The sequence below is a fragment of the Vitis riparia genome, chromosome 11, assembly GCF_004353265.1.
Source record: "Vitis riparia cultivar Riparia Gloire de Montpellier isolate 1030 chromosome 11, EGFV_Vit.rip_1.0, whole genome shotgun sequence".
NCBI lineage: Eukaryota > Viridiplantae > Streptophyta > Magnoliopsida > Vitales > Vitaceae > Vitis > Vitis riparia.
In genome coordinates this window covers 16038051-16054121 of record NC_048441.1, presented here as the reverse complement: position 1 = coordinate 16054121, position 16071 = coordinate 16038051, and the positions used below count along the sequence as shown (strand labels likewise).

General features: G+C 37.6%; 3 protein-coding genes across 3 annotated transcripts; all 3 read left to right on the top strand.

Moving 5' to 3' along the window:
• The first annotated feature begins 2980 nt into the window (after positions 1-2980).
• On the top strand, positions 2981-7537 carry LOC117924611. Its single transcript, XM_034843288.1, has 4 exons — positions 2981-4188; positions 6025-6243; positions 6378-6469; positions 6659-7537. The coding sequence occupies exons 1-4, from the start codon at positions 3076-3078 to the stop codon at positions 7365-7367; spliced, it is 2133 nt and encodes a 710-aa protein (XP_034699179.1). The 5' UTR covers positions 2981-3075; the 3' UTR covers positions 7368-7537.
• An 839-nt stretch (positions 7538-8376) lies between these two features.
• On the top strand, positions 8377-13543 carry LOC117924613 (nucleolar protein dao-5-like). The gene is made up of 3 exons (XM_034843290.1): positions 8377-9030; positions 12156-12411; positions 13004-13543. The coding sequence occupies exons 1-3, from the start codon at positions 8707-8709 to the stop codon at positions 13387-13389; spliced, it is 966 nt and encodes a 321-aa protein (XP_034699181.1). The 5' UTR covers positions 8377-8706; the 3' UTR covers positions 13390-13543.
• Positions 13544-13692: 149 nt separating this feature from the next.
• On the top strand, positions 13693-15757 carry LOC117924612 (omega-hydroxypalmitate O-feruloyl transferase). Its single transcript, XM_034843289.1, has one exon. It carries the CDS (start codon positions 14157-14159, stop codon positions 15549-15551), a length of 1395 nt encoding a protein of 464 aa, XP_034699180.1. The 5' UTR covers positions 13693-14156; the 3' UTR covers positions 15552-15757.
• Positions 15758-16071: the final 314 nt, after the last annotated feature.

The following is a 16071-nucleotide window of genomic DNA, read 5'->3' as shown; positions in this document are numbered from 1 at the left end:
GATGCTAACATAGAAATGATTGGCCAAAATGGAAAGAAGCTATGCAAGCAGAGTTAAACTCATTAACAAAACGAGAAGTTTTTGGACCTGTAGTCCAAACATCTGAAGATGTAAAGCCTATTGGGTACAAATGAGTATTTGTACAAAAACACTAAGAATAATAAGATTATAAGATATAAAGTGCGATTAGTAGCACAAAGTTTATCGCAAAGACCTGGTATTGACTACGAGGAAACATTCTCTCCTGTTATGGACACAATCATATTTTGTTTTTTAATTAGTTTGGCAATCCCAAAAAGACTAGATATGCGTCTCATGGAGGTTACTACAATATATTTATATGGATCCATGGATAATGATATATACATGAAAGTCCTTGAAGAATTTAAATTGTCTGAAGCAACTTTTACAAAGCCTCGTAGCATGTACTCAATCAAGTTACAACAATCCTTGTATGGATTAAAGCAATTTGGACGCATGTGGTACAATCGCCTTAGCAAATACTTGCTAAAAGAAGGGTATATGAATAACCCTATATGCTCATGCATCTTCATTAAGAAATCAAAAACGGGATTTGCAATTATTGCAGTGTATGTTGATGACTTAAATCTTGTTGGAACTCTTGAAGAGCTCACAAGAACAACAAATTACTTGAAAAAGAAATTTTGAGATGAAAAATTTTGGAAAAATAAAATTTTGTCTCGACTTGCAGATAAAACATTTCTAAATGGAGTTTTAGTACATCAATAAACATATATTAAGAAAGTTTTGAAGCGTTTTTATATGGATAAAACGCATCTTTTAAGTTCTCCAATGGTTGTTAGATCACTTGATGTGAAAAAATAACTCATTTCGTCATTGCGAAAAAAGTGAAGAATTACTTGGTCCTGAAGTACCATATCTTAGTGCTATTGGTGCACTTATGTATCTTGCCAATTGTACATGTCCAGACATTGTTTTTTTTTTTTTTTTGTCAATTTATTAGCAAAATATAGTTCCGCCCCAACTTGAAGACATTGGAATTGTATCAAACATATATTGCATTATCTTCGCGGAACTACTAATATGAGTTTATTTTACTCAAAGGAATCAAATCAACAATTGCTTGGATATGCAGATGCAGGATATTTTTCAGATCCACATAAAGGTAGGTCACAAACAAGGTAAGTGTTTAATTGCAATGGTACTGCTATTTCATGAAGATCTGTCCAACAAATAATGGTGGCCACATCATCAAATCATTAAGAAATACTAGCAATTCATGAAGCAAGTAGTGAATGTGTATGACTAAGGTCAATGATCCAACATATTCAAGAAACATGTGGACTACCTTCCATCAAAGGCAATGCAACCAAGTTACATGAAGATAATTCTGCTTGTATTGCACAAATTAAAGGGGGATTAATAAATAAAAGATGATAGAACTAAACATGCCTCCCTAAATTTTTTTATACTCATGAGCTCCGAAAGAAATGTGAGATCGATGTTCAACAGATTCGATCATGCAATAATCTAGCAGATCTATTCACAAAGGCGTTACCTTCAACCACATTAGAAAAGTTAAGGTATGACTTTGGAATACGAAGATTGAGAGATCTACCATTTGAAATGTTGAAGAAATCATAATTATGTTTACATTAGGGGGATAATGATAATATGAATATATTGCACTCTTTTTTCCTTCGTCTAGATTGTCCCACACTAGGATTTATTGGCAAGGTTTTTAACGAAACAGTTGTAGTAATCCAAAAGAATATTGTACTCTTTTTCTTTCATTAGGATTTTTCCCATATGGTTTTTCCTAGTAAGGTTTTAATGAAACATATTCTTATGATCATCCAAGGGCGAGTGTTATAAAATATGAGATTATGTACCATTATGGTAACTTGTGGATGATCATCTATAAATATCTTGTGTAATTTCTTATAAAAAGGAGAGACCCCTAATGAAATTCAAGAGAGTTTTCTCGTGCATTCTATTATTTCCTTCTTGTTTTTTTCTTTTCTCTCTTTGTTTTACAACAAGATATAATTTTTATGAAAAATATATTTTATTTTTTATTTTATATAAATAAAAAATTCAAAATTTTAACCAAACAAAATGTTAGAATTATGGTCAAGTTTTTATTTTATATAAATAAAAAATTAAATATTTTAATCAAGTAAAAAATAAGAATTACATTCAAGTTAGAATCATAAGTAAAAAGTTAAAACCATGATCATTAATTCTAATTTTCATATGAAAAATTGAAAAATATAAATAATAAAATAACATGAGAAATATATTTTTATTTAATTTATATATAATAAAATTTATCAAATAAATAAATATTTTATTTAGCATAAATATATAAAATCTTATATCATAAAATTCTAATTGTATTTACTATGTATTTATTTTTATATTAATTATTTTATCATATATTATTATTTTATTTTTAAATATTAATAAATGCAAAAAGATGAAATAGTTAAAAAAAAAATGAAATTCTAAATATTTTATGAGAACATGTGTAGTTAACATATTTAAAAAAACAAAAAAAGAGTAAAAATGACGTCATATTCTAGGTAAAGGGTAGAAAGGGGAAAAATGAAAAATAATAGGAAATATTGGTTCGCCACGTGTAAAAATTTAAAAATGAAAATTGAATTAATTGATTGCATGAGAGAATAATAAAAAGGTAATACTTTAATTATTATTTTTATTGGAGTGCATGCTTTTGAAATTATTTTTCTCCACATGTATTTTGAAAATCAAAAATAAAATTTCTTGGAAAATCTATTGCTTTGGGCAATGCGATATTACATGGTTTTTCCTTAAAAATTTATCCTGTAGGAAAAGTACAATGTTTTTGAAAAGGTAATGCCAGCGCAGCAAGTAAAACCTGGCCCGTTACATCATGTCCGTACCACCCCCTCTGAGTTTGAACTCGACGATTATAGCGCGCATTTGAATTTGAAATGCCTGCAACGGTCACATTTACTGGTCCACTCCTTCTATTATACATCTCTTCTCTCTCTCTAACACTAACACAACCCACACACATTCTCTCTCTAAGCCCTTGCTCTCCCTACAATGGCTTCTCTCACTCCAGGTATCCTTCTAAAGCTCCTCCAATCCATGAACTCTAACACCAAAGTCGCCGGCGAGCACCGTTCCGCCCTCCTCCAAGTCATCGGCATCGTTCCTGCGCTCGCCGGCTCCGATCTCTGGCCCAACCACGGCTTTTACGTCCAGCTCTCCGACTCCCTCAACTCCACCTACGTCTCCCTCTCTGACCGCGACACCGACCTCATCCTCACTAATCGTCTCCAACTCGGCCAATTCGTCTATGTAGATCGCTTCGACTTCGACTCTCCCGTTCCCCGTGTTTGCGGCATCCGCCCAATTGCTGGCCGCCACCCATTTGTTGGAAGTCCTGAACCACTCATTGCTCGCATTTCCCCTTCGAAAAAGGATTTTGTCATTCAGCCCGTTTCAGATTGGGATCAGTCGGTTGATCCAATTGCGGCCTATTTGTCGAACAAGAAAATTGACGATGTGAAAAATGATGGTAAGGAATCGAAAATTGAGACCAAGGGGGAAAAGGGTAGAACAAGGCAGGTTCTTGGTACTAGGGACAATAATGGGGATTTGGACGAAACTAAGGTTTCGGATAGGCCTCAGCGGTTCTCATCTCCGGCAGGTGCGAAAAGATCAGTCTCTGCTGGGAAGAAGAATGTGGCGGTTGTGGAGAGAGATCCGTCTCCAGCAGGGAAAGGGAAAAGGTCAGCGTCACCAGTACCATCTAAGTGTATGGTTCCTAGTTTGGTTGTGGCACGAGAAGAGAATAGGAAGACATCGAGGGAACCTGCAATTATAGTGCCTTCGAGGTATAGGCAGCCATCTCCAAATGGGCGGAAACAGGCCTCACCCAATGCAAGGAGAGCTTCAATTTCTCCAGGGAGAAGGTTGTCAGGCGGTTTGAAGTTTTCTCCTGCTGTTGGGGGTGCCCCAGATTCTACTAGCAAGAAGAAGATGGCAACTATAGTTGCTGGGATTTCAAAGGTTTCTGAAGCTCTGGTTGGGTCTGCAAAGGCAGGTAGGAAGAGTTGGGACGAACCACCAGCGGCGGTGGGCTCTGGGGAGCTGAAAGAGAAAAGCCTTTCAAAAATTAAACCAGATGTGCAAGCTATTTTGCGAACTCAGGTAATATTCTGTGCATATTTTCATAATTTCAGAATATTCACTTGTTTAATACTTTGTCCTGAACATCTGGTCACATAATTGAGATATATGATCTTACATAAGGAACTGAATTTTTAGATCCAGGGTAGATCATCATGATCGTAGGGGACTTTCTCCTTATATCATACTTAGTTGCTTCTGATATTTTTTGCAATCAAATTCATTTTAAAATTTATTCTGTCCCCTTTCCCCAATCACCCATCTCATATTTTGGTGATTGTGATATCATGGAGCTGCAAATAATGACTTCCAACAAGCCTCACGCTAACCATGTATTTTGATCATTAGGCTAATTCACATATGGATCTGATTCTTCTTGAAGTTTCAATCCACATTAATATTCCTCTCTAATGGAGAACTAACTTGGATTAGACCATTGCTTGTGCTAAAATTGAAAAAATGTCTTTGTGGGATGGAACATATAGAAGACCTAGTTCGAACACTTTGCAAGATATACCATTGTTGTGAAGCAAGTATGATTCATAAGCTCGTGCTCAGCCCCAGGAATAGACCTTGGAACTTCAAACACTTAGTCGCTTATTCATGAAAACTTTTAGCAAGAAATGGACCAAATAGTTCATTTGCTAATGGAGAAGCTCAAAGTTATGCAAGAAAGCTGTATGCTTATCAAAAAAAAAAAAAAATTAAAGACTTCATGAAAATCCTTGTTGACACAACCATCTCTGATACAACTATGCAATAGACTTTTCCCCCGTCATCGTATACAATATGATTAATGGCTCTGCAGTCTAGTAGGATATGTAATAATTTTCATTTTGTTTTAGGATTTGATTTATTCCATGCTTTAACCATTGCAACTATGCCAATACCTAGTGTACTAAGTACTGAAATTTCGATCACTCCCAGCTTACTACCTGCTAGCTGCTAATGCTCTTTCCTTGTGATTCTCAGAATATCAATTAATCTGTCCTGCATCATGTGCATATGGAAGTCCTGTTTTTCTTTTTCTTTATCTTTTTTATTTTTTATTATTATTGTACATACATGAATGCAAGTTTGATAATTAAGGCAAGGTAGAAGCTATTCCTATATAAAAGGATAATAGAGAAGTTAGGTAGTATGATTTATCTCTTTAGCTCTTCCCTGTGATAACTCTATCCAAGACTATATTAGGGTCAGTTCTTAAAAATGGTTATCAGTTGTTTTTAGGAGTAAATTTCTGATTGGGAACTCAAATATGAATAACAGTTTTCTCTACTTATTCTCCATAAAATGCCAATGTGCATTATACAATGCAAATGTTTGTGACTTACTTTTCTCTTTCTTCTTGTTTTGAGAGCAAATGTTTGAAACTCAAAACAAGTTACAAAAAGCATTTGAAAACAACTTAAATTTCTTCTAAAAGATCACTTTAGTTTTGTAATAAATTCTGAAAAAAATATTTTCAATCCAAAATTTGTTAAACATGTTTTTGAGGTTTGGAAAATTATTTTTTGTTCTAAAGAATTAAAACTTGTTACTGAGAACAGTTTCCAAATAGGCTCTTACTAACCGTACTCCCAATCCTTACAGGAACATGCAAGTTTTATGAAATGATTCTTATATATAAAATCGTGCTTGTCTGGCAGTTTAGGTGTTCATAAACTTTAAACGTGTGGCAATAATGCATAGAGATGAGAAGAAACTCTGTGCCTGGCACTTTCTGATGTTCAATTTAATTTTAGTACTTCTTTAATGTTTATACGGTTCATTTGCTGCATTTTCTTTGCCCTTGCATACTTAGCATGATATATACCCGCCTTCTGATAATTCTAACTTAGACGTGCAATCTTCCAGGCTGCTATTTCTAGGCGTCTAAGTGATGTGCATGGTCGACAAGCAAACCAGGATGATTCTTCTACCAATGAGAAAACAAAACCTAACTCAGCAGAAGGATGTCTGGTACCAGAGAAGCCGACCTGTGAGGCTCCAGCAATTACAGTTCATGAGAAGAAATGGACTGATGGCAGTGTTCCATTGGATACAGTCTCTTCCAGCCTTGCAAAACTAGGAAAGGTATGGATAATGATTAGAATGGAACTAAGACTCATTTGCCAGCAGTAACTTGGAATTCATAACATCTATGTTGAATCCCTTAGCGTGCTTGGAAGATTAAGAAAATGGGTTTCGCATATGTTGATTAAATGCAGGAGGCTATGCAAAGGAGAGTTCTTGCTTCTAAAGCCGCAGCTGAAGCTTTGGAAGAGGCCAATGCTACGGAGTCTATTATAAGGAGTTTAAGGTAATCATCCTATTTCTTCCGACACACATTAATCACTAAACCTATCTTAAGATACCCACCACATCTTTATCCTCCTTGTATCAGCAAAAGATGTCATAACACTAGTCTAAAGTACACTAATCATTGTTCAATATGCAAGGTTGGAAATCCTTGAACCACTGTTGACTGATTTTTGTCAATGTATTTCAGTATGTTTTCAGAGCTTTGTTCAAAATGCAAGGTTGGAAATCCTTTACCCACTATAGATCGATTTTTGTCAATCTATGATGAAGTCATGAAATCAACCGCATTCGCTGAATCAGTTAGCACTAGTCACCGCTCTGACATACCTCATGACAATTCAAATTCTACTTCTCTTTGGGTTGAAGCTGCTTTAGCCACTGATCTTGGCATAGTCTCACTCCTAACGGGCCTGAATATCGACTCTCAGCCAACATTGCAGAAGAGTACATCAAAACGACAGGCTCTCACTGCACCTGCCAAAAACCATCTGAAGGTTTCCTCATTGCCAGCTTCAGATCCTACTGTCGGTTCATGGAAGAGGGGTAATGGGATGAAAGAGACCATAGAACTTGCAATGAATTTGCAGTCTGAGATGCAAATGTGGTTTGTGAAGTTTGTTGAGGAGTCCCTAGATGCAGGTTTCCGGGTGTTTAGGGAGTCCAAGGCTGATGTCTGCAGCATGCTGCCTCCAGAATGTGGCCCAATTGCAGCAATCTTATCACAGTTGAAGAGAGTAAACGATTGGTTAGATCGCGTGGCTTCAAAACAAGATGAGTTGCTGACAGAAAAGATTGAACGATTAAAGAGAAAGATCTATGGATTTGTTATTCATCATGTGGGAACAAGTCTGGATAACTCCTCCTCCATCCCTTCCTCTTGCATCTCCATGTCCTAGTTGCTTAAGCCCATTAAGACAACTCAGGCCTCTCGACTGAATTGTTTCATTCTTAATGTAACCAGCCCCTCCATTTTCATTGAAAATGATATTTGCTTCATTCTCAGAACAGCTAGTTTCTTCTATCAGTAAATCATTTGAGATTTTGCTTCCTTGCAAAAGAAAGAAAATCATGACTAGGATTCTTGTTGTTTGGTAGTGGAAATTATGGCATTAACTTTATGCCCTTTTCTTGTCAAGAGGATAAGGGATAAACAAATTCGTACAAACACAGCACATGATGGAATTCTGATGGCCAGGGTAACAGGAGTATTGTGCTGTTTTCTTTTCTTCCTGAATTTTTCCTTTTTGGTGAAATTGGTAGGGGTTTTACATGTTGTTTCATTGGAAGGCTAGACTTTACACAAGATCCCTTGTCCGTCCCGTCAGTGCTTGTAAATTATTTATTTTAATTTTAAAAAATAAAAAATAAAAAATAAATTGCCGACCCTCTCACTGCCATAGGAGGTGAAATTGAATTCCCAATGTGTTTTGATTCTTGTCCTTGAAGTGAAAAAGGGGTTTAGTCATTTTCTGGATACGTTTCTCATATGTTTGGGCCCATAGGGCCCCTCTTAGCACCACAAGTTTGACCAAACTCTTCGTTGCTTTTCATATTCTTTTCCCCCTTTGGATCCAATCATAATTCGTATGAAAACAGAAAACCTACCACTCAAGATTTGTTTTTGAAAACAGTTTATTTGTTTTCAAAACAAGATTTTATGAACTGGTTTCTATTTTGAGGCCCATAACAGAACCAAACCGAGGCCCATTAACGCGCATGGGTGCCAAGTGTCCTCATCCACAACCACACGTAATGAGAAGCAGGTGCCGCCAAGTGGCAGTAGGGTCCACAAGAACCCATCTTGATGGGGTGCACGGTGTGGGCGCGAAGCTGAGAATCAACGCCCAGGAGCCACGCCGAGGTGGGGTGGTCACCCTGGGGGAGCTGGAGAGGGTTTCTTTCGCTGGTTTCTGTATTTATATATAAAACGCAGCCCCATTTTTTCATTATTCAGGTCTCGTCACCAGCTACGTTATCTGAATCTCTCATATGTACACTATCTTCACAAACCCTCGTCTCCGCATTTCGAAACCCTAACCCTACCCTTATCATCTACCTTTTCTCTCCCTATCTCAATCCTCCGCTCTCGCTCTCTTCCTAGATCCTTCCGATCGATCCGCCGCTGCCGATTCTTGGAAGAATCTGATCATCGGCGTGTTCTCGGAACTCTAATTCGTCGATTTGATCTCTGATTTTTCCTTGTTTGGAGGATTGAGCTTGTTGTTTGTGAGGGGAATGGCGGGAGGAGGGAATCGGAGGGACGACGGATCTCTGGTGATAAACAGCACGAATGTGTTCGCGGCGCTGGGTTCTCTGAGAAAGAAGAAGAAGTCGGAGAAGGAGAGTTCGTCGTCGTCGAGGAGCAAAGGGGCGTCGAAGAAGGCGGAGTCGACGGAACAGCCGCAGGTGTTTTGGGCTCCGACGCCTCTGACGGTGAAATCTTGGGCCGACGTTGATGACGAGGATGACGATGATTATTATGCCACCACGGCTCCGCCTCAACCGGGTTGGGGGCCGGCGGATCCGCCCAAGGCTAAGGAGAGTGTGACTCCTGTAGAGGTTTGGAGATTTTCTACCATTGTTTTTCAATTGGTCTGTTTTTTATTTATTTATTTATTGGATTCAGCATTTCTTCCTTGGATAAAGGATTGGTTATTGCTATTGAGTTTTATATTTGAATAATAGTGAATGTAGGGGAATATTTATATGTTTACACATTTTATGCCGAGACGTGCAACTAATCCTGTAGCAGGTTTCTGTGGTTTCGTTTGATGCTAATGAATTTTTGCATGGATAAGGTGGGCTGAAATTTCGAACCACTTGTTGGTTTATGCTTTTTACTCGATTGGAGATTTAGGGGTTATCACTATATGCGCTCTGTTATGTAATCCTTGGTGGGAGTGATTTATGCATCTCTTCATGAAGAGAGAGAGAGAGAGAGAGAGAGAGAGAAGGGGGAGTGGTTTGGGGAGGGCGGCAAACAGTTATGTATGTAAGGAAGAGGCGGCTTCCTACAGTGGTTTAATAGGAGAGGAATAAAAACAATGCTAGTGAAAATGGTGGGCTTGGGAAAGTATTTTTGTTCCCACTTGAATGACTGGGTTTATTTACTGTTGTTGTAAATTTACATATGTTAATTTTATGGATAAATTGAAAATCCCCTAGTCATGCAAGTGGCAGCTTTGTTGTCATTCCAAAGAAAAATGAATTGAGAGCCTTTTAGCGGGTGACATGGTGTATCTTTGATGCAGTGGGAGACAACTGTTGTTGAGTTTCCTGTGCCACTAGACTAACATGTAAAAAGATCCTCCAATTTCAGGCTATAGTTATGCTGCATTAATTCTGCCCTCCCACATTCACTCGAGGAACTTGTTTGCTTGGGAGCAAGCTAAGGGCACTGAAAAATATCTTCTAGCTTTTGGGAATACATACATTGCATGTTATTAATGTTAACTTAATTTTACTCGGTGGATAAGAATATGCAAGTAGTCTTCTCCTGTGCCTGGAGCTCCCTTTCAGTAATTTTTTTTTCATGACAAGGTGACTGGATTGCCATTAGTCATAAATCCTCAAGCACCACCCTTTTGTGAAGCAATGCTCCTTGTCTTATGTTGTGTTACAAGATGGTAAATTATTAATTTGATTCATTCTGTAACTTTCATTTAATGTCTAAATGCTAAAAATTTTAGGAGCCTAAATGACAACCTTTCTTGTAGCACAATTGATGGAGACTTGCTTACCATTTTATCATTATGGAGAAACTGCACCGGCATTGATCAAAATCGTTAAATCTATGCCCTAACTGAATCTCTAGATCTTTCTCTCCTTTGTTCTGTTTCAATAGGTAATTTACTACTGTTTTACAGATATCCATTTATAAACTTGAATTAATGCCTAATACTCTAGATGTCTAGTGGAGGCTAGTAGCTCAGGAGATGGCTTTTGATTTGGACATCTCAAATATAGCACATCCTACATGGTAGCTGTTGCACTGTTGTTGTTAAGAACCGTTTTGTTTGAATCTCAATGAGATCTTTAGGCTTTTACAAGATATCAAAGCTATTACAATGAATAAAGGACGCTGAGGATATGATGTAGCTCGTGGTTGTGGGAATCCCTTTATTGCCCATATTCATGTCAATTTGGCATTTGGCTTGATGAAGGCAACTCATAAGGTCAGAGATGGTTTGTTTGTCTCAAAGCTTCCCCATTTATTTGAATATTTTTTTAAAAAAAAATGAAAACTGTCTTTGTGTTAAGCATTGCTACACACCTCGCAAATCAATGGGTCTTTATGCTCTTTTGTATTATAGATGGTAATTTTTAGTTTAAAATACTCAAGTTATAAATCCAAATCAATGTTTAGTTGTGAAAACATGTAGGTGGGCTTAAGTGACAACCTTGCCAGTTGTCTTGTATTTGGGTGACTAGTGTAAATTTCAGATATGGGATGTCATCCATTGTATTTTGCTTTATTAACTTGGAGTGTGATTTCAAATCTTAGAAGGGGATATGTACCTGTTGAGAGTTGTTTAGAATCCCCATACCAGAATCAATTATGCAGATGATAGATATAGACATGCATAGTTGAAATCATGGAAACAACTTATAATAGTGAGAATGAGAACAATGTTATAACTAATTGAGTATAGCAGCAGGAAAATGCTTAGCTTTGAAAAAACAATACAAAAAGTTTTGCACAAGGCCAGATTTAGTCAAATCTGATATTTTAGCAAGGTCATGTTACATTTATAATTGGCCAGTATGGGTGAAAGGAATTGCATTTGGTCATGTTTTAGTTAGGAGCTCATTCAAGATGAAAAACATGTTCAATTGTTTTTTGGCAAGTGGTTTGCTGCTTATATTGGTTACTGGGTATACATTTGTAGGAAGCATTTTAGTTAATAGTGAAAACAGAACAGAGATAATCCTATAATCAGAAGCTGCATTTCTGTTGAAGACAGAGAATTAATTGAAATGCTAGTTAAAAACAAATAAAATTGGAAAAAAAAAACTCTAAGCATCAATTTCTGCATTGGAAGAAAATATGTGTCTGAATAATTGCTTTAGGTTCAGTATCAAGCGAAAATCATAGGATCTATGGAATGTTGACTCTCACAAAGCCCAAAGTGCTTGTGTCAACATGACTTGAATGTATCCTTACTACATTTGTTTATCTATCTCTTTGTCAAGCGATTATTCTGATTACCTAAGATTTATCACTGCTTGGTAAAATGTGAATTTAGATGCATGCTTGTAACACATGGATTGAATGCCCAAGTGGCACAGGTGCGTGCTTGGGTGATCAAAAGTGTACTGTGCTAGTGGGTCTTTGATAGTGATATTTCTATATTTAGAATTCATTCAAACTGGTTCCTAAACAATGTGTTCTCTAAATATTATAAATTACTTGGAACATCTTTATCCCTTTATGTTGATCTTGAGAATCAAATTTTAAATTTGCTGCACTAATTTTACCTTCCTTTTTATGCTCTTCTATTGTTTCTCCTAAAGTTTATTGTTATTTCTTAGTCTGTGCTGACTATTTTTTTTTTTTTTTTTCATTTTAGATAAGTTAGATGTCAGAATATGAGGAGTATTTCATGAAGGGCCTCTGTGCCTTGAGCTAAATTCATTAATTTACAGATTTTTTGGATTTAGTATTTTTCTGTACTGGATTCCAGGAAAGTGAAAGTGAAGAAGAAGGTATTGATGAAATTGATGATGATAACGAGGAAGAGCATGAGCATGAACATGAACCTGAGGTACCAGTGGAAAAAGAGCCAGTCATTAAGAAGCCTCCTGCAGCTTCTTTGCCACCTAAAGATACAGAAAGGCAGCTTTCAAAGAAGGAATTGAAGAAAAAGGGGCTGGAAGAACTAGATGCTGTTCTAGCTGAGTTGGGTTTGATAGAGAGCAGTGGCCAAGATGAATCCCATGGTAATTTAGTGATCTATTATAATACTTGAGCACACCCATGAGTTCCTTCTGTTCCAATGTGGATGGTATGATTGAGAGTTTTGTGCATGTGAGCTAGCTATGTGAAACAATATATGGAAGCTGATGGTTTTAGCTTCCAATGCCTTAGAGATGCTTTTCTTGATTAGTACCTCCAAGCCATAAGTTGAGTAAACCCCTCCCACCCTTCTACTTGTAAAATCTGAGTTTTAATTGTTTCTGGATCAGATCAAGTTTCATTTGATTGCTGGGAGGCTGAGACTTGTGTAATCTTACTCTCATTCTATCTCCTCCCCTAAAATTTTTTATTTTTTAGAAATCAATTATGTTCTTGCCTTTAGTTATAATGCCTAGGATATGTTATAGTGTTTTGCTCTTAAGGGGCCAGTGGAGTGATAGTTATCAAGCTTTAGTTCTTTTATTATATTGATCTTTTTTTTTACACCAAACATGCATGCATTTGGCTTGTGGTTGCAACTGGAGCTTCCTTCTAGCTTCCAGATATTGTTATAGCTGTGCATCTTCCCATTTGCTCTTTGATTCTTCTTACATGTTCTCCTTCTTGTATACCCAGGTGCTGGGGAAGAGAAAAAGGCAGAGAATCTCAGTGGAGAGTTAGAAAAGAAGGAGAATGCTCCTGGAGAGAGCAAAAGTGCGAAAAAGAAGAAGAAGAAGGATAAAGCTTCGAAGGAAACTAAAGAACCACAAGACCAGCCAAATGATGCTGAGGAAGGAAATGGGATGGAAGAAACTACTGTGCCCGAGAAGGCAGAAGATGCATCTGCTGTTGACATGAAAGAGAGACTAAAGAAAATGGCATCTATGAAAAAGAAAAAATCAAGCAAGGAGTTGGATGCTGCTGCCAAAGCCGCTGCTAGTGAGGCTGCTGCAAGGAGTGCAAGGCTTGCTGCTGCAAAGAAAAAGGAAAAGAATCACTACAACCAGCAGCCTGTGCGCTAAGATCCTTAATCCTTCTCTCTTCTTTCACATGTATGAGCATGTATCCTCTTGTTCATTTGTTGACTGGAAAATAATCATTGGGATATTTTCGAATGACTTTTAATAGGAGACTTTTGTTCTAATTAGAAAAGAATTATGGTTCTCTCTTTCTCAATGGTTTTCTCCCACCCTTGTGGCAGTTAAGCTTATGCGGAAACTTTCATAATTATTAACATGGTCTTGAATTTTTGTCTCATTGCTGCTGTTAGGTACTTATTTTTAATTTTTGGTTGCTTCCTTTTGCCGTGGAAAGCTAGAGCAGCAATTTTAGGAATGAACCAGGGTCGAGGGTGCCATTCTAATTCAGGTCTTTAAGTGTTTTTCTTCCCCAATGTTTCTCCATGTATTGCATTGATCTGTACCCAGGATCAATCGTGAGTTATTTAAGGAAGGCTAAAAGAGAATGTGCAGATGCCTCAATAGGGGATTGGAAACTGAATGGCTGGCAGGTGGGGGTTTTATTATTAGCCTTCAACAACTTCCTTTCATGCATTTTTCATGTATTATTCTTTCTCCCAACCCCACAAAATCATCCTCACGTCACACAAAGGATGAAGCAAAATTGACAATGGAGAAAGCTGAGAATTATGGTATTACTGGTATCACCAAAGGAATAATTTAAGATCCAATTCATATAAAGCCCAACTATCTTTGCATGCCAACGCAAATTCTTATGCTAAACTAGTACAAGTTGCACTACTTTGGCACAAGCATTAAGCCCTCCATCAATGGCTCCATGGGTTGAAGAACTCCATTTCCCTCACTTGGAAATTCCTGTAACCATTTCTCATGTTGGTCTTGTCATGCCATCCGGGATCGTTCCGACCGCACCTGGCCACACCCTCTACCTCTCTAACCTGGATGATATAATTGGTGCCCGTGTTTTCACTCCAACTGTATATTTTTATCCATCTCATGCTCTGAGTTCTGACCGGAAACTGGTCATGGAAATACTCCGCAATGCTCTTGCCAGTGTTTTAGTCCCTTACTACGCCTTTGCCGGTAGGATCAGGGAGACCAAAAATGGGAAGCTGGAAGTGTTTTTTGGGCAAGAACAAGGTGCACTCATGGTTGAGGCACGCACAGAAATGGCCTTAGCCACCCTAGGAGACCTTACAGTTCCAAACCCAGCATGGCTTCCATTGGTCTACTTCTGCCCCAATGAAGAGCCATACAGACTCATTAACATGCCATTACTCATAGCTCAGGTTACCTTTTTCAGCTGTGGTGGCTTCAGCCTCGGCCTGCGGCTCTGCCACTGCCTCTGCGATGGCCTCGGTGCCATGCAATTCGTTCGTGCGTGGGCTGCCACAGCAAAAGCGGGCACCTTAATAACAAATCCTAGGCCATGTTGGGATCGAGAATTCTTCAAGCCACGGAACCCACCCATCATAAAATATCCACACATCGAGTTCATGAGGATTGATGATGGCTCCAGCCTAACAATGAGTCTATGGAAAAAGAAGCCAATTCAAAAGTGTTATCGAATTAGCCCAGAATTTCAAGCTCAACTCAAAGCTTTAGGACAACCAGCTGATGGCAAGTTCACATGCACCACATTTGATGCCATGGCAGCTCATGTTTGGAGGTCCTGGGTGAAAGCCCTTGATGTGCAGCCATTAGACTACAATCTTCGCCTTACCTTTTCGGTCAATGCTCGGCAGAAGCTTCAAAACCCGCCATTAAAAGAGGGGTTTTATGGCAATGTTGTGTGTGTGGCATGTGCCACCAGCACAGTATCCAATCTTGTTAATGGCCGCCTCTCTGATACCGCCAGGTTGGTTCGAGAAGCAAGGCTCAGCATCTCAGAGGAGTACCTGAAATCTACACTGGACTATGTTGAGGTGAACAGGCCAAGAAGGCTTGAATTTGGTGGGAAATTGACCATAACACAATGGACTAGATTCTCAATATATGAGTCTGCAGATTTTGGGTGGGGAAGGCCAGTTTATGCTGGAACCATAGACCTCACTCTCACACCACAGGTTTGTGTTTTCCTTCCTGAAGGAGGGTCTGATTCAAGTGGTACAATGGTGGTGTGCATTTGCTTGCCTGAGTCTGCTACCAACAAGTTTACAAAGCATTTAAGTATGATATTGGATTCAAGCCATGAAAATTGTTGATAGCAGCAAACCGTATATCAGTTGTTGAAGCTGGGAATCATGCAATGCTGCATTTCATGGTTCATAAACATTTGATTGTTGAACAAAAATTTATAAATTCATTTAATTTGGGTGGGTGTGACTTCTTGTTCACTTTTTGTGTGTGAAACTCCCTTCATGGTTTTGTCAATTTAGAAGCTCTTTGCCCACATCTTTGTTGGAGAGAATTAGGATATATATATATATATAACACAAATATGGATTATCACATAGGATTATTATTATTTTCTTTTGTAAAAAGTAATATTTCAAATATTATTCTTTTTTGGAAGATAATTTTAAGAAAAAAAAACGAGTAATCTTAATATTATAAAAATATTTTTCAAGAAAATTGTAAAAATGATTTTTTTATACAAATTTTGTTAGGGTTGCAATAATGTTGTTTAGTTTAATCGAATGTTATAAAAGATTTCACTTTCTTCACTATACATCAATTGATTTTCAATAATCATCAAAAGTCAATTTAACAAATAGTATGAGA